Source organism: Rhinolophus sinicus, chromosome 14 (assembly GCF_057876585.1).
Source record: "Rhinolophus sinicus isolate RSI-liver-muscle chromosome 14, RSI-T2T, whole genome shotgun sequence".
NCBI classification, from domain to species: domain Eukaryota; kingdom Metazoa; phylum Chordata; class Mammalia; order Chiroptera; family Rhinolophidae; genus Rhinolophus; species Rhinolophus sinicus.
Window position 1 is genome coordinate 18,395,379 of NC_142514.1, and position 15,882 is coordinate 18,411,260.

The 15,882-nt window shown below is 50.2% G+C and overlaps 2 protein-coding genes across 5 annotated transcripts in view; one reads left to right on the top strand and one right to left on the bottom strand.

Moving 5' to 3' along the window:
- Positions 1-678: 678 nt before the first annotated feature.
- Positions 679-13,126, top strand: NUDC (nuclear distribution C, dynein complex regulator). The gene is made up of 9 exons (XM_088790659.1): positions 679-887; positions 3,042-3,119; positions 9,728-9,931; positions 10,022-10,087; positions 10,861-10,977; positions 11,051-11,245; positions 12,126-12,209; positions 12,303-12,421; positions 12,861-13,126. Exons 1-9 carry the CDS (start codon positions 807-809, stop codon positions 12,910-12,912), a joined length of 996 nt encoding a protein of 331 aa, XP_088646785.1. The 5' UTR covers positions 679-806; the 3' UTR covers positions 12,913-13,126.
- A 1,875-nt stretch (positions 13,127-15,001) lies between these two features.
- Positions 15,002-15,882, bottom strand: part of KDF1 (keratinocyte differentiation factor 1) — a 28,284-nt gene continuing 27,403 nt past the window's right edge. For all 4 annotated transcript variants that reach the window (XM_088790665.1, XM_088790663.1, XM_088790664.1 and 1 more), the window contains one exon: positions 15,002-15,600. In XM_088790665.1, coding sequence (XP_088646791.1) covers positions 15,518-15,600 — 83 coding nt within the window. In that variant the 3' untranslated portion in view covers positions 15,002-15,517. The remainder of the gene's footprint in view (positions 15,601-15,882) is intronic.

Sequence of the window (15,882 nt, forward strand, 5' to 3'; positions counted from 1 at the left end):
TTCACTGCAAATGTGGAACGGCTGCCCTTAGATGGCTGCGACCTGCCCCCCACATTGACAGTAGTAAAGGTAGACTACAGCACTCGTTACATAATTTTCAGGACCCAGTGCAAAATGACTACGTGGGGTCTCTTGTTAAAAAATTATTAAAAATTTCAGGACTGCAACAGAAGAGCATTAAAACCAAGCAAAGAGCTCGTCTAAGCCCAGAGCCAGTGCAACTTCAGTTTGTATACCCATGAAGCTGGTCCTGGCAGAGTTTGTGATACGATGGAGACAGGCGGTCCTTTGGGCAGGTCCCTTCTTTCTGGGCCTCCGTTGCCCCATGGAAGAACTGGAAGAGCCAAAGACACTTCCAGCTCCACCGTTCTACAAGCTTTGAGGACATTCTTAAGGTGGAAGAGCAAAGTTTGCCCCTTTTTAACTTCCAACCCCGCCAGATTTTAGCTCAGGGATTTCTGGAAGGCTCCAGAGCATCTGGTGACCATAGCAACTCACCCCAAACTCTGGCGCTCTCGGCTCCGCCCACCACTGCATGGACGCACTCGTTGATTGGCTCAGCAAGTTGACCAATGGTCGGTGAAGCGAACAGTTTGCGCGCGCTGAATGGTCGCGAGTCGGGAGGGAGGCGGGAAGAGAGAGAGCAAGCAGGCGGGGCTGGGCAGCGGAGCACTGGCGTGTTTCCGGCTCCGCTGCGGAAGGCGGAGGACTGGAGCCGTTGGGCAGGACGCAACCCGAAGGAGCTTGGAAAACCCGGGACGCAACAGCGAAGCTCGAAACTCGAAGATTGGCTAGGGGCCGGCGCGATGGGCGGAGAGCAAGAGAACGAGCGGTTCGACGGCATGTTGCTGGCCATGGCGCAGCAGCACGAGGGCGGCGTGCCGGAGGTAACGGCCCGCTAGGCGTCGGCCTGGCCTGGTCCAGCGGCGCCCGCCAACCCGGGCGGCTCTAGCCAGGCTCCCCCCGCCCTCCTTTGCCTTCAAGGGCCGAGATCCATTCCTGGGCCTCACGGGCTTCTGGGATCCCCCCACATTCTCACCGCGCCACAGTTTCCGGTTTGGCCTCCCGGCCGCATGTCTTGCCCCTCTTCGTGTGAGTCCCGCGCCCGGCGCGGCTCAGCAGCTCCTATCTGAGCAACTCCGGGGATTTTGAACCTGGCTCTGAAAAACCCCAGAGACGTGGCATCACCCCCCGCACATCCCCCCAACAGTCTCAGACGTGCTTCCGCCTTCGTTTCCTCTCTGATGGCTGCCCCCAAAGAGCATCCTTTAGCCCGAATCATCCCAAGCATTGGGATTTGCATCTACCGACTTCGAGCCAATCCAGGAATGTGGGGTGGGGGTGAGTGGGAATTGGGGGGTGGGGTGATGTTAGCACGTGGTCTGTTTAGGCCTTGAATGGGGAATAGGAGGCCTGGGTTCACAATTGATTTCCACCACTCACCAACTTGGGACCTTCCCACGTCTCCAAGCCTTAGTTTCTTTGTCTTTGAAACAGAGTTGTGAATCCCTGTTTTGTGAATCTTTGTAGGAGATTAGTGTCTCGAAGTGAAGGACAGTGGGGACTTCTCAGTAACCAGGTTTGTTCATTCAACAAGTATTTGTTGAGTGATTGATGTGGGTCAGACACTCACAGGAGCGGGTCCTGGGGATACAGCCGTGAACAGAAATCTGTCCTTGCCCTGATGGAGCTTACAACGAGCTTTTCAAAAGTACAAGTCATATTAGTGACCACACACAATAACAGTGTATGTGAATGATAAGGACCAACTAGTATTGATTCTGGAGTTGGTTTTTTGGACCAGAAACAGGGAAAGTTAGAGGTAGAAAAGCCTGTAAAGATCAGTCATTCTGTAAAGAAACCAAGGGAACTTGCTCAAGATCATCCTACAGGTTCCTGATCTAGACAGGACCAGACTCCCTCAGCTAGTGTGCTTTCCAGTCCATTGCTGATTCTCTGTCTCACTGGGGACAAGTTTTCATTGAGCTTCTATTCCCATTCTTTATCCAGGTGCTGTTTGTGACCAAGGACTCCTAAGCCCTTTGAGGTGGGAAGAGAATTACTACCAATTTGCAAATATGCAAAGGTTCTCTCCCTCCTCCCCCCTAAATAGTTGACACAAAACTGAATTTGGGAATGAATTCATTTTTGGGTGAATTAAAAAAGATGTCTAGAAGCAGGAATTGAAACCATTAAGATAAGTTCTAGCATCATAGTTAGAACCATTTATTTGGGCAAATAAAAGGGCTTGTGTGTGCTAACCCTAGGTTACCACTAGATCTTTTCATTCAGCAAAAGTTTTGCTGAGCATGTACTCTGAGCCAGATCTGGTGCCACACATTGCACATGTAGACAGAATAAGCCATGGTTCATGGTGCCTACTTGTGAAGAATTCACTCTCTGCCAGGAGGTCTCTTGCTCTGGGCCAGACACTGCTAAGGCCCTCAGCTCCATCATCTCATTTGATCCTCACAAGCTTCCTAGAAATGGGTCCTGCTGCTATTTCTGTTTTACAGAGTTAAGCAACTTCGCCAAGGTCACAGAGCTAAAACGGATCAGTCTGATACTCAAATCCATGCTCTTAACCACTTGGCTACACTGGTGCCCCAACCAGTTAGTTGGTCCTAACCTTCTTTGAAGTGTATTTATTTGCTCCCCTCCTGGCTCTGCCCTAGTAACAGCCAGTGCACTCTGGCTGGGCTGTTTACTATCTGGAGAGGAAAGCAGAACCTATACTTTTCAAACCTTGGATGCAGAGGGGTCCTCTATATCCTTAGGCTGCTTCTAGGGACACAAGGAATATACAACACACACGAGAAATGAGGATTCTGCCTTTCAGATGAGATAGGTAAGGCTAAGTTAGGCTTCCTGGCAGAAGTGACAACGGTTGGGCCTATTTGGGAGGATGTCTTCTCAGTTGAGAGGCTCAGGTAAAATGCTCAAGTCCCAAGTTCCTCCTAGACTAAGAAAGTTGACTTCTATGTAGTTGAGGGGCTCCCAAAATGGCATCTCCATAACTTCAGTCTGTTTTTGTCTTTCAGCTTGTGAATACTTTCTTCAGCTTCCTTCGACGCAAAACAGACTTTTTTGTTGGAGGAGAAGAGGGGATGGCAGAAAAGGTGAGTGTTGGGGGCTGCTATCCCTTTGGCAGCTCTTCAGAAGGAAAGCTCATCTGGCCTTCCTTTGACATGATAATAACCTTCAGCAGAAGCAAAATAACAAGGACAAAGAGTCAGGGAAGGGAAGCAAGCTGTCATTTATCTAAGCCCCTCTCCCTGCCAGGCGCTTTATCTACCCTTTTTCCTGTGCTCCTTGAGCATTTGGAGAGGCAGGTATTACTGTTTCCCATTTTACAAATGAGTTTGGCTCAGGAGTGTTTGGCTCTGTGTCCAAAGTCGAGATGAGTCGTGGGAGAGCCAGGGTTGGAACCAGAGTCTGTTGTAAAACTACCTTCTGTCCTTGACGCCATGCTTCCTGGTTCCTTTACCACGGAGGAGGTTTATCTAATTATCTAGCTGGGAGGTAAGACTGGGCAAATGTTAGAAATTGAACTTAGAAATGTAGGAAAGTTCAAAGCCAACCAATCCCAGTTTTCACAGATATTGTGACCAAAAGTTCAGGGAATTGGGAATTGTATTTTGTGGTACAGGTTCTGAGACCTCATACTGCTTACTGATTCGTTAGGTTATAGTTGCGATTTTGAAGATTGGTAAATCATAAAGATGTCATCTCAGTGAACTATGATTTTTATAACCTTGATGTTTGTTTTCATTTAAACTTAAGTGACATAATAATAAGAAGGAGACGTTTTGCAAACCACTTTCTATGGCTTCAGAGTTCTCATGAGCTAGAGTGTTCTATAATGTGTCTTGACAACCTAGGGCTACTCTGTCATACACATGTTGGCCTGGAAGTAGGAGTCCCAAGTTCTTGGTCTAGCTGTGTGGCCTCATTGACTTTCCCACAATACTCTGGCCTTTCAGTCTTCACATCTGTAAAATGGAAGAAGGTGGACTTTTGTATTAGCACTAGCGCCTCCCATTTTTTCTGTGGGCTGGACAAACTACCTTATAATATCAGTAGTCATTCTTTGATTCAGTGAATATTTATTGAACACTTAACACTTATGTTGTGTTAGATACTATGCCAAACCCTTTGGGAATACCGAGGTGAATACAGATGTGGTCTTTGTATTTATGGATCTCACAGTGAAGCCCCTCAAAAAAAAAAAAAAAGGAAAATTAAGAAGTGGTGGTTGTTTGGGCAGAAGTCCTGGGAACATAAAATGGATATTAATCTAGGTTGGGGGCTCAAGGAAGACTTCATGAGGAAATGAGGTATGAAGGCTGAATAAGAGGTAGCCAGAAGAAGGGAGAGCGCCTCAGAAGTATAGGGGTGATGATAGCTACCATATATTGGCGGTCTGCAGGTCCCCTCTTAGACCTTGTCATGCTCCTTGGCTCTTTGTTCCCCTAGGGTCAGCTCTTTCCCAGGAGGTTGGTCAGACTCTCAAGCAGGCAGAAACCTGTCCAGCCTTTTCACCTGGTCTCCAGTAGTAATAGTAACTCCTTTGTGTTGAGCACCTACTATGTGCAGGTCCACCAGATACATCATTTCCAGGTGCAGTGGTTAAGAGCAAGGGCTCTGGGGTCAAGCAGACATGAGTTCAAATCCTAGTCTCCCCACTCCCCACTTGAAAACTGTATGGCATTTGGAGAATCACTGTGTCTCTGAGCCTCATTTTTCTTACATGTAAGTGGAGATAGTCTTACCTCACGGGACTGTTTTGAGGATGAAAAAGGTAATACAGACGATATGGCTGGCATATGAGAATACAAGTTCACAGTTCCTTTTCTGAACCTCCAGGGGGCCAGATGTGTTTTGGGATTTAGAATTCTTGGGATTTTAGGAGGCAATACAACACATATACTGTACATTACATACAATCATACCCCATATGTACATTACATACCCCAATCAAGGGGTCAGGAGCAGCATCCTGTAATCAAGAACATTAAAATTTCTGCAGAGAAATGTATATCAGTGTTTATACCAAGTGGGAGATATGAAGTCTGTAAATACCTTCATGCCACAGAGCTACAGAAAGCACAAAAACACTTCGTTAGGTTTGGGGTCTAGGAATTGGGGATAAGGGATTGTGGATTTGAGTAAAGTCATAATGACTGTATCAACACGGTACGGACATAGGAAGAGAAATGGACCAGTGAAGCAGAAAAGAGAACCCAGGAAAAGTCTAGCATAGAGAGAAGACCCAAGATGGCGGAACAGGTTAAAAAAAAAAAGTGTAGCACATATGAGGATTTTATATGTATCTAATATGGTAATTCAGTTCAGTAGGCAAAGGATGATTTAATAAGTCGTGCTGCTGCAAGTGGCTTTTTGTAAAGTAAAACAAAACTGCCTTAATGTGCCATCTGTTTTACTCATGTAATAATAAATTGCAGATCAAGATGAGTCTTGCATGGAAAGCTAGGAAACTATTTATAATCTTATGTGGAGAGGCCTTACAAGATTAGAAACCTGGAAACTAGAAAAGGGAAGGTAGCTGTGTGCGTCTTCAAACTTTGAAAACTTGTATATGGGAAAAGAGATACTGACATTTAAAGCCAATTGAAAAACAGTAGATTTGGAAAATTGTGCAATGCAGAGGACAGATTAAATTTAATAGCTAATTTAATACGCAGGAATCTTATAAATTGACAAGAAAAGGATAAACAAAAAATCAGCAATTTTAGGGGCTGCCGTATGGCTCAGTTAGAGAGCAAGCTCTGAACAACAGGGTTGCCAGTTCAATTCCCACATGGGCCAGTGAGCTGCGCCCTCCACAACTAGATTGAAGACAACGAGCTGCCACTGAGCTGCTGAAGGGGTGGCCAGAGGGCTCAGTTGGTTAGAGCACGAGCTCTCAACAACAGGGTTGCCGTTTCAGTTCCCGTGTAGGATGGTGGGCTGCGCCCCCTGCAACTAAGATTGAAAACAGCTACTGGACTTGGAGCTGAGCTGCGCCCTCCACAACTAGATTGAAGAACAATGACTTGGAGCTGATGGGCCCTGGAGAAACACACTGTTCCCCAACATTCCCCAGTTAAAAAAAAAAAAAATCACCAATTCTAAGAAAAGCAAATCCAAAGAGCATACGAAAAGATGCTCAAATTCACTAGTAGTCAAGGAAATGAAAGTGACGTGCCCTTTTTTCAAGGAAATGAAAAGAAACAGTGACATGCCCTTTTCTTCCTATCAACAAAAGGATGGGGAAAAAAGGTACTCTTTGGACATTGCTGGTAAAAGTAAATTATTGTAGCTCTTTAAAAACATTGCATTATGGGCCGGCCAGTGGCTCAGGCGGTTAGAACTCCATGCTCCTAACTCCGAAGGCTGCCGGTTCGATTCCCACATGGGCCAGTGGGCTCTCAACCACAAGGTTCCCTGTTCAATTCCTCAAGTCCCGCAAGGGATGGTGGGCAGCGCCCCCTGCAACTAAGATTGAACACGGCACCTTGAGCTGAGCTGCCTCCTGGATGGCTCGGTTGGAGCACGGGCTCTCAACCACAAGGTTGCCAGTTCAGTTCCTCGAGTCCCGCAATGGATGGTGGGCTGCGCCTGGTGGGCTGTGCCCCCTGCAACTAGCAACGGCAACTGGACCTGCAGCTGAGCTGCGCCCTCCACAACTAAGACTGAAAGGACAAACAACTTGGAAAAAAGTCCTGGAAGTACACACTGTTCCCCAATAAAGTCCTGTTCCCCTTCCCCAATAAAATCTTTAAAAAAACAACATTGCATTATAAAAGATGCTCAACATGACTAATTATCACAGAAAAGCAAAGCAAAACCACGAGACGCCACCTCACACCCATCAGGAGGGCTGCTGTCAAACCAGAAAGTAACAAGTGTTGGTGAGGATGTGGAGAGATGGAACCCTTGTGCACTGCTGTCGGCGGGAATGTAAAATGGTGTGATTGTTGTAGAAAACAGTATGGTACTTCCTCAAAAAATTAAAAATAGAACTACCATGTGACCCAGCAATCCCACTTCTGAGTATATACCCAAAAGAATTGAAAGCAGGTTTTGAAGAGTTTCGTGCACCCGTGTTCATAGCAGCACTGTTCACAATAGCCAAGAGGTGGAAGCAACCCAGGCATCCGTTGACAGATGAATGGATAAACCAAATGTCGTATGTACACATAAGGGAATGTTATTCAGCTTTTCAAAGGGAGACAGATACACAAAAGGGCACATGATTCCATTTATATGAACTTCTAGAATAGGAGTATGTCATCTCCCTCAGATGTGTTGGAGGCCTTCCTGTCCCCTGCCACCAGGCAGATTCAGGACTTCACACCTTTGGATTAGGCTTAAATATCTCTGTGTCTTCCCTGGCTGGACCGGTGGGAACCACTCTTTACTCTCGTCACTCCCGGGAAAAGCCTGTGTTCAGGTGTGCCCACTGAGCATTCTGGGGCCTATCTTCTGGAACTGGCTCAGCATTCCTCACCCCTTGCCCACTCTGGTGGGCTGCGGTTCCCAAGGATGTGTACAGCACCAGAAGCTGGGCTCTGGCACCTGCCAGTTGGCACCTCTGATTAGGCTACACACTGCCAGGGGTCTGCCTGAGGCTGGGGCTGGGCCTGGGTAAACCTGGTGGGAGGAGGCGGGGCGGAGGGGTCAGAGGCTCCTGTGATTGGCCTTGACTCTGCCGTGTGATTCAGCTCTGCCCTTACCTAACCTCCAGGAGCTAGGAAGGAATAGGACGAATGGGATGTAACATGATTCACTGGAGCTGGCGCAGGGGAGGACCCTGCTCCCGCCTCCCCTTGGCCACTGGTTAGCAAATGGCTTGAGTTCAAGGTCTCCCCGATTAGGGACTTGGGACCAAGGCCCTATGGTGGAACAGCCTCCGCTGGCGTAATTGTCTCATGACTGATTCTGTTGACAGCAGAACGGCCTTCAGGTGGCTCGTTTCTCTCACAGATACCATTTTGTTAATCTAGTTAGCTTGGTGGTGGTGGTAGGGGGTTGCTTTTGGTGACCTTTAACTTCGTAGAGTACAGAGCTATTGCATTGTGGCATGGGGTTGGAGATGTTGGGGTAGCAGGCAGAATTGGCATTGAACGAATGAGGAGTCATGGGCATTTGGCAGACCCCTCCGTCTGGGAGCCCATGGGTAACTTTGGTGAACCTGAGCCCCACGTGGGCCCCTCAGCTCATGTAGACCCCTGCAACTCGGGCTCAGAGATGCTTGAAAGATCGTTTATTGACCACTGATCACGTGATGGGTGCCCTGCGAGGCCTCCAGGCGGGGGTCGACACAGAGTTGGTTTTCCTAAGTTTGGTATGTTCCAGGACTTGCTGAAGATGAAGAGGTGAAACTCAAGAGACACTTGAGCTGGTCTTGGAGGAGGAGTAGAAGTTTGCCAGGTGACCTGAGAGTAGGGACAAGGACATGCTAGGCAAAAAAACATCTTATGCAAGACTGCTTTTAGAAATAATAGAGGCACAGAGAGATGACCTCTGGGCACACAGGTAGCAGAAGTAGCCCAGGAACTCAAATCTACGTGTAACTCCAATGAGCATGAGATTTAGCCAGGAGGGCTTGTTAAAAATACAAATTGCTAGGCCATGTCCCCAGAACTTCTGATTTAGTAGGTCTGGAATGCGGCCTGAGATTGAGCATTTCCCATTCTGGGTGGTGCTGATGGCTGCAGGTTGGGGGAACCACACTTTGAGAGTTACTGGTCGAGCTATCACTCCCATCGTATTTTTATAGTAGAGAAGGTGCTTCTCCCCAGCCCCCAACAGCTGACATGGGGTTAGCCTCAGCCAGGTAAGGGGTGTTGGGAAGCCAACACTTTATATGTGGCTATGATGTGGCAACGACTGTGCCAGGCTCTAGATGAGTGTCTGTCATATTTGATCCCCATGACAGGTGAGGAAATGGGCTAAGGAAATGTCAAAGTTCACTTGCTCAAGGCCACACAGCCAGACAGTGACAGATGGAAATAGTTTTGGGGTAGCTTTTGGGCAGCAGTGAGGCCAGCCAGCAGGTTGTAGGGTACAAACATCCTGGGAAGGTGTAGTGGGAGAGCAAGGCTGCAGGCTGAGGAGAGGAAGAGGCGCCTCTTCCCTCAAGAAAGCTCTGGCTTCCTGCTAATTTGGCGGTTCTGGGCGTGGTGCTGAGTTCTGCATGGCTGGGCTGCAGTCCTGGAGACAGGTACACAAGTAGGTCAGAGAGAGCAGGCAGAGGAGGTGGTCAGGGTGGGCCTGAGAGCTCCGGAAAGGCTTCTCAGAGGGGCAGAGGCTGGACTTCGAACAGCTTCACTCTAGGGCAGGGCTTTCAGAGCACTCAGCACTTGGTCTGCACAACAACCCTGTGAGTTGGGGATTCACCTTCACTGATGAGGAATTTGAAGCTCTTACACGTTCAGCAATTGCCAAAAACAAAATAGCTGCTGTGTGACAAAGCCTGGATTAGAACTCAGGTTGTCCAACTCCAGTGTCTGTACTCTTAGTCACTAGACTGCTTCTTTTTTTTTTTAATGTAGCCACTGTTTATTGAGCCAGGTGCTTTGCAGGTATTCTCATTACAATTGTGAGATACGTGTGTGTTGTCCCCATTTTGTAAATGAGGAAACTGAGGATCTGAGTGCAGTGTGTTGCATCTGAGTGCATGTCCCCTACCCTGGTGCCTCATCTCCTCTTCCTTCCCCAGCTCATCACACAGAGCTTCAACCACCACAACCAGCTGGCACAGAAGGCCCGGCGGGAGAAGAGAGCGCGGCAGGAGACTGAGCGGCGGGAGAAGGCAGAGCGGGCAGCCAGGCTGGCTAGGGAGGCCAAGTCAGAGAGTTCTGGGCCCCAGATCAAGGAGCTGACTGACGAGGAGGCAGAGAGGCTGCAGCTGGAGATTGACCAGGTAAGAGTGGGCTTCCCTCCCCTGACCCCTGATCCCTACTGGCACTAGAAGAGGGGACCCTCTTGCTAACAGCTTTGCCCTTTGCCACAGAAAAAGGATGCAGAGACTCATGAGGCCCAGCTCAAGAATGGCAGCCTTGACTCACCTGGGAAGCAGGTGAGATGGACTGGGGTACTCGGGACGAGCCAGGAGCGTGGGAACTTTGGGGGACTCTCCAGCATTTCCCTGTCTCTGGGATGCCCTCTCCTACCTCCCTTTACTCAGCTTTGGTTATCCTCCCCATACTTAAGATTGCAGTCAGCAACATTGGACCAAAGGATCTGTGTTAAAAATAAAACCACAACCCCCTGGCCTTAAGCCTTGGAGGAAAGAAAGCCCAAGAGCCAGAGAGGGCAGTCCCTGTATAGGGTGGGCTGGGGTCAGGGCCAGCCTGGCCCTTTGCGGTGGGGGCCTCTGACACATCTGCGGGTGGAGCCCAGCAGTCGTAGAGGCATTCATTTAGCTTTGCAGAGGTTCTGCTCTGAGACTGGGAGTCTCAGTCCTGCAGCCACAGGAAAGGATAGAGATTATCTGGCAGCCTGGTTTTGTTTTAGTACAATCTTGTTCATGGCCACCTCGTGGCCTTTTGTTCTGTGCTGGGCTTTCTTCCCAAGTCCCTTGGCTTAACCCCACTTTGGGTCCCATGGGTCTCTGACTGTCACTGTCCCCCAGCTGTGTCCTTTGTCACATGGTTATAACAGTCTGAGCTCCTCTCAGGTAGAGATCAGAAGAAGGTTTTACCTCTGTCTCCCAGTGGGCCATGGAGTAGGCAGGGACCAGGTCTGTGTTACTCTGTGGCTGATTCCCATGGCTCATAAGGCTAGCTATCCCTGGGCCTGGCCTAGAGGAGTTCAGTCTGTCTGTCAAGTAAGTAGCTTTACTGTGAGCAGGAAGCTGAGGAGGACGACGACGAGGATGAGAAGGACAAAGGCAAACTGAAGCCCAACCTCGGCAACGGGGCAGACCTGTCCAATTACCGCTGGACCCAGACTCTGTCGGAGCTGGATGTGAGTGGCAGGGCCGGGGCAGAGATGAGGGAGCCAGTCTGGGCCCCCTCCTGACTGCTCCTACCCCATGCAGCTGGCAGTGCCCTTCTGTGTGAACTTCCGGCTGAAGGGGAAGGACGTGGTGGTGGACATCCAGCGGCGGCACCTCCGGGTTGGGCTCAAGGGGCAGCCTGCGGTCATTGACGGGGAGCTGTACAACGAGGTGAAGGTGGAAGAGAGCTCGTGGCTCATTGAGGACGGCAAGGTGGTGACGGTGCATCTGGAGAAGGTGCGAGAGGCCCGTCCTCCTGGCCTGCTCCCTGATGGAGGAAGAGGGGAGGGCGTCTGCGCTTACACTCGGGCCATGCTGGGGACCTGGTGGACAGAGCTTATTTAATCTCACAGTAAGACTTTTAAAGTAGGTCTGTCCCATTTTAGAATCAAGAAAAGGGCAGCTCAGAGGTTTGCCCAGGCTCTTACCTCTAGGAAGGGTTGGAATCAGGATTAAAACAGTCTTTGGTGCCAAAGCCTCACCTTTCCAATAGGTTCATGTATGCATTCAAATCAACAAATACTGGAACACCTACTATGTGCCAGGGATTGTTCTATATGCTAGAGAGAGAGAACAATGAACAAAATGTAGAAAACTGCTCTCAGGAAGCCTACATTCCCTCAATCCCTCAAAAAGAGCTGGGACATAGACACCAGTAAATAAAGGTGGTCTCTAAAGTGCCGAGGGTCCAAGGAGAGCTTCCCATGGCTCATAAGGCCTGGCCTAGCCTACCTGGCTGGCTGTGGCTGCCTCACTCACCTCTCCACGCCCTTACACTTTTCCTATCAACTGGAATGTCTTTCCCTGCTTTTTAAATCAGATATACTGCTTATCCCAGCTAGGTGTCACTCTAATTTCTCTCCTTTCGCCCTGGATGAGTATCTGCCTGTGTGCTTTATTCTTTCCCTTATCATGCTGATTAATACCTGGGTCTGTCTCCCCAGGAGCTGGGGAGGGCAGAAGTCTTGCTCCTCTGTACCCCAGGTCCCAGTATAGGTTTGCTTGGGTCCCAAGTGCAGCATGTGGATGGGAGAGTTTGGTTCTGGAACGGTTGGGTGGTTCCTGGGCATAGAATGAGCTACCTCCCATCCCCCGGTGGTCCTCCTTTCCCTCCCAGATCAACAAGATGGAGTGGTGGAGCCGCTTGGTGTCCAGTGACCCTGAGATCAATACCAAGAAAATCAACCCTGAGAACTCCAAGGTGAGCCCTGGATGGTTGGGGGTGCTCTAGCTGGGAGATGAGAGGTCTAGGTGGCCCCAGAGCTTCACCTGTCCCTGTCATTGCTGTTCCCAGCTGTCAGACCTAGACAGTGAGACGCGCAGCATGGTGGAAAAGATGATGTATGACCAGAGACAGAAGTCCATGGGGCTGCCCACTTCGGACGAACAGAAGAAACAGGAGATTCTGAAAAAGTAAGCAATATAGAGATGGGTGTTTAGGGGGGTTGGGGGGTGGGGCACTTGGACCTGGGTGACAGCAGCCAAGTGTGTCACTGAGAATGAGCCAGCCAGGTTTATGGCTTTATAGCCTCAGCCTGCCTACCCTAATCACGTGCTGAGGTCGTCTTGAGGACAAGGCCACCTGAGGATAGGAAGGAAGGTTATAGATGGTCATTGCCACCAAGAGGAGAGCAGTGTCAATATTGGCACCTGAGCTTCCAGCCTCAGGCAGGGGTTCAAATGGGCCTCAGAGACCCTGCAGAGACCCTGGGGCCCCACCCCCTGCCTGGCCTGGCTCCTGGTTGCTCAGGGTTCTAGAGAGATTAGACCTCATGTGGGAGGCTGGGAGAAGGCACTAACTTTGTGGGCGAGGGATAGCCTGTTTCACTTTCTTCCTATTTTCCCTTCCCAGGTTCATGGATCAGCATCCGGAGATGGATTTTTCCAAGGCCAAATTCAACTAGCCTGTTTGTCTCCCTGAACTCTTTGGGCTGAGCCCCCAGCTATCCACCTCCTTTCCCACCCTTCCCTGGGACTTAAGGGTCTCAGAGCTGAGGCAGGCATGAGACTGGCCCAGGCACACAGGCCCCAGGGTGTCCTGGGGAAGGGCTGGGGCCTTGGGGGGGTCCTGTCCTCCCAGTTGGCCAGCTGTTACACATTAAAACTATTTACCCATTCTGCCTGTGTCCTCTCGTCTAGCCTTTCCCTGGGGGACAGGCCTCTTATGGCTGCTTCGGGGAGATAGGGGCTCGCCTGCTGATTTTTCCCCGTGACCTAGGGAAAGTCCTTGCCCCTCTCTGGGACTCAGTTTCTCATTACTTAAAGGGAGGATTGAAACAAGACATTTAGTTTATGTATGATTCTGAGCAAAAGTGAGTTTTTCTGGCTATAGGGACCAGAACATATGTCTGATTCTCAGAGAGACCCATGACTCAAAAGAGTTTAAGACCAGCTGGACTTGATTCCATTTTCATCTCTAAGGCAACTTCCAAGTGCAGTGGGTCTGTCCTGCCCTAGATCAAGTGTTTCAGAAACAACACACTTGTTTTCCAGGGGCAGAGAGAGGCAAAGGCTGGGGGGACTGCCCTGTGCTCACATCTGTGCTGTGTGTGGTGCAGGGGCTTGGTCCAGAGGGCAGGGTCAAGTCCATTGGGGCCCTATTGTTTGTCTCTGACCTGGATGTCTGCAGACTCTAGGACTTCTCAGAGTTTGCTGGCACAGTGCCAGGGCAGGAGTTAGCTAGGGCAGTGCCTCTGCCCAAATTCAGTCCCCAGAGCTGACCCTGCCCCACCCCCTTTGGCCAGAGAGTGGAGGTCACAGTGCAGGGGGCCGCAGAGCTTAAGGCTACAGCAATGACTAGGTTGACTTGTCCAGAGTGCTTTGCTGTGTGGGCCGAGGATGACCCCTGAATTTCTAGAACATAGCACATCCTTTTGGCATTTCAGAATAGCTTGTTAAAGAGGCTACGCAGTTCCTAGTTTTGTGTTTTCCAAACTTGATAAACCATTTTTTCTGGGAATGTTAATACTTACCAAAGCTGGCGCTTTAGGGCCAGGCTTAGGGTGGAAGGACTATGGCATCACTCGCCTACTCTGTTCCGTGATCTCCGAAGACTCCACGGCCCTTTGGTCATTGTCAGTCTTGGGGAGGCCTTGAGCTGGATGAGACAGCAGGACTTAAGGGGTGGGGCCGGTTTTATCACTGGTATTAGACCCTCTCGTCATAGCCCCAGTGGACCATCCTGTGTGTCCAATAGGAAATCAGACAAGTCTAGTTTGTCACTTTTCCAAAGGGTGCCCATGAGGACAATAAAAGGGCTGTGGGGCTGCAGGCGAGGTGAGGGCAGAGAGGGTCCTGGATACCTTCCGACTTGTTCATCAGTCAACTGGGCTGCTGGTCCTGCTCCGGCCTCCCTGTTGAAAGACACTGCTGTCTTGAGTTGCTAAGTAGTATCCTGAACCCAGCTGGTCTCCAGTGTCCAAACAAGGGGACCTTATTCCTGTCCCAAGCAGGTAAGCTTGCCAGCTTGGAGACCAAGTTGCAAAGGCCAGCTTCCGGGTCCAGACCCACAGTTACTAGCTGTATGACCCACTGAGTTCCTTGACGCCTCTGTGAAACAAGGACTCCACACAAGGGTTGTTGGGAAGGCCAACAATGTAACAACCCTAGTGCTGTGTCCACACCAGGGACAGGTGGAGGGAACAGCAGGTCAGGGGCTGGGTGGGGACTGACAAATGCTCCAGGATTTGGGAAAACTGTAGAGATGGCCAGAAGCTGGCCAGCCTGCAGGCAGTGAACCTGGGCAGCAGGGGGGAGTCTAGACAGCCAGCCTTGGACCTCTCAAAATGACAGAAGCCATGTGTGAGACCTTTCTTAGGTACACTGCTGGGCTCTTCGCCCAGAACTCAGAGTGAACCAGAGGGGTGGGCATTATCGCTCTCATTTTAGCCTTCTGACTTACACCCCGCAACACTAAGCTAGGCTGGACGCTCTATCCTGCTTCCTGCTCTGGACAGCAGTCAGGCAAATGGGACAGAAAGGACAGTATCACAGTCAAGATAAAACAGACAACTTTATTTCTTTTATTTCTGTGCTTGCAACTATAGTCATGTTAGTGTGTGGAACAACGCAGATGCAAACTGCAACAATGTGACATGGAGTAGGCACTGCCCACAAAATTCCAGAGGCTCTCCTGCCCCCAACCCAATGTAAGATAAGCTTCTTTTAGCTGTCACCCCCCCATCCCCATGCAGGGAGGGGGAAGTCTGCATGATTGGTTAGGGTGGCAGGTTATAAGGGGTAGAGCCGGGATTCAATCCCAGAAGGTAACTCCAAAGTCTTTGCTTTCCGCCTGACGCCAGGGGCGGAAAGGGACAGATCAGGCCAGCTGGAGATCTAGTAGAATTTGGGCACCATGGCCCAGTGAAATGCACTTGGTCCAGGAACCAGTCAGCCAAGGCGGAGGAGCCAGAGGGCACTGCCTTCCCTAAAGGGGGTCTTGGTCCCCCTTTTCATTCTGCAGGCTGTGCTTCTTTCAGATGGGGTGGTGGCCACTGGGCCTGGCGGGGGTTAGCAGTACACCTGGAGCAGGGGTGCCCCTGAGGAGTCTGTGTCAGTGCCCTGGAAGGACGAGTCGTGGCTGGCTGGGTATCCTGAGGGGGAAGGGAGGAGGAAACAGAGACTCAGAGAGGGGAAGGAGCTCATCCAGGTCCCACGGGCAGGGAGAAGCCTGCTGAGAAGGAGCAGAGTGGGACTTGAGCCTCCGTAGGTCAGACCTAGCTAGCTAGGTGACCCACTCAATTTCTTGACCTCTAAGCCCCATCCTCGCTCTCTCTAAAAGGGTAACGACTCTGCTCCTGGGCTTGTTACGAAGGCCAAGAAGACAGCAGTAGAAAGCACACAGTGCCTTTTCAGCACCAGAATGGATGGCCTCC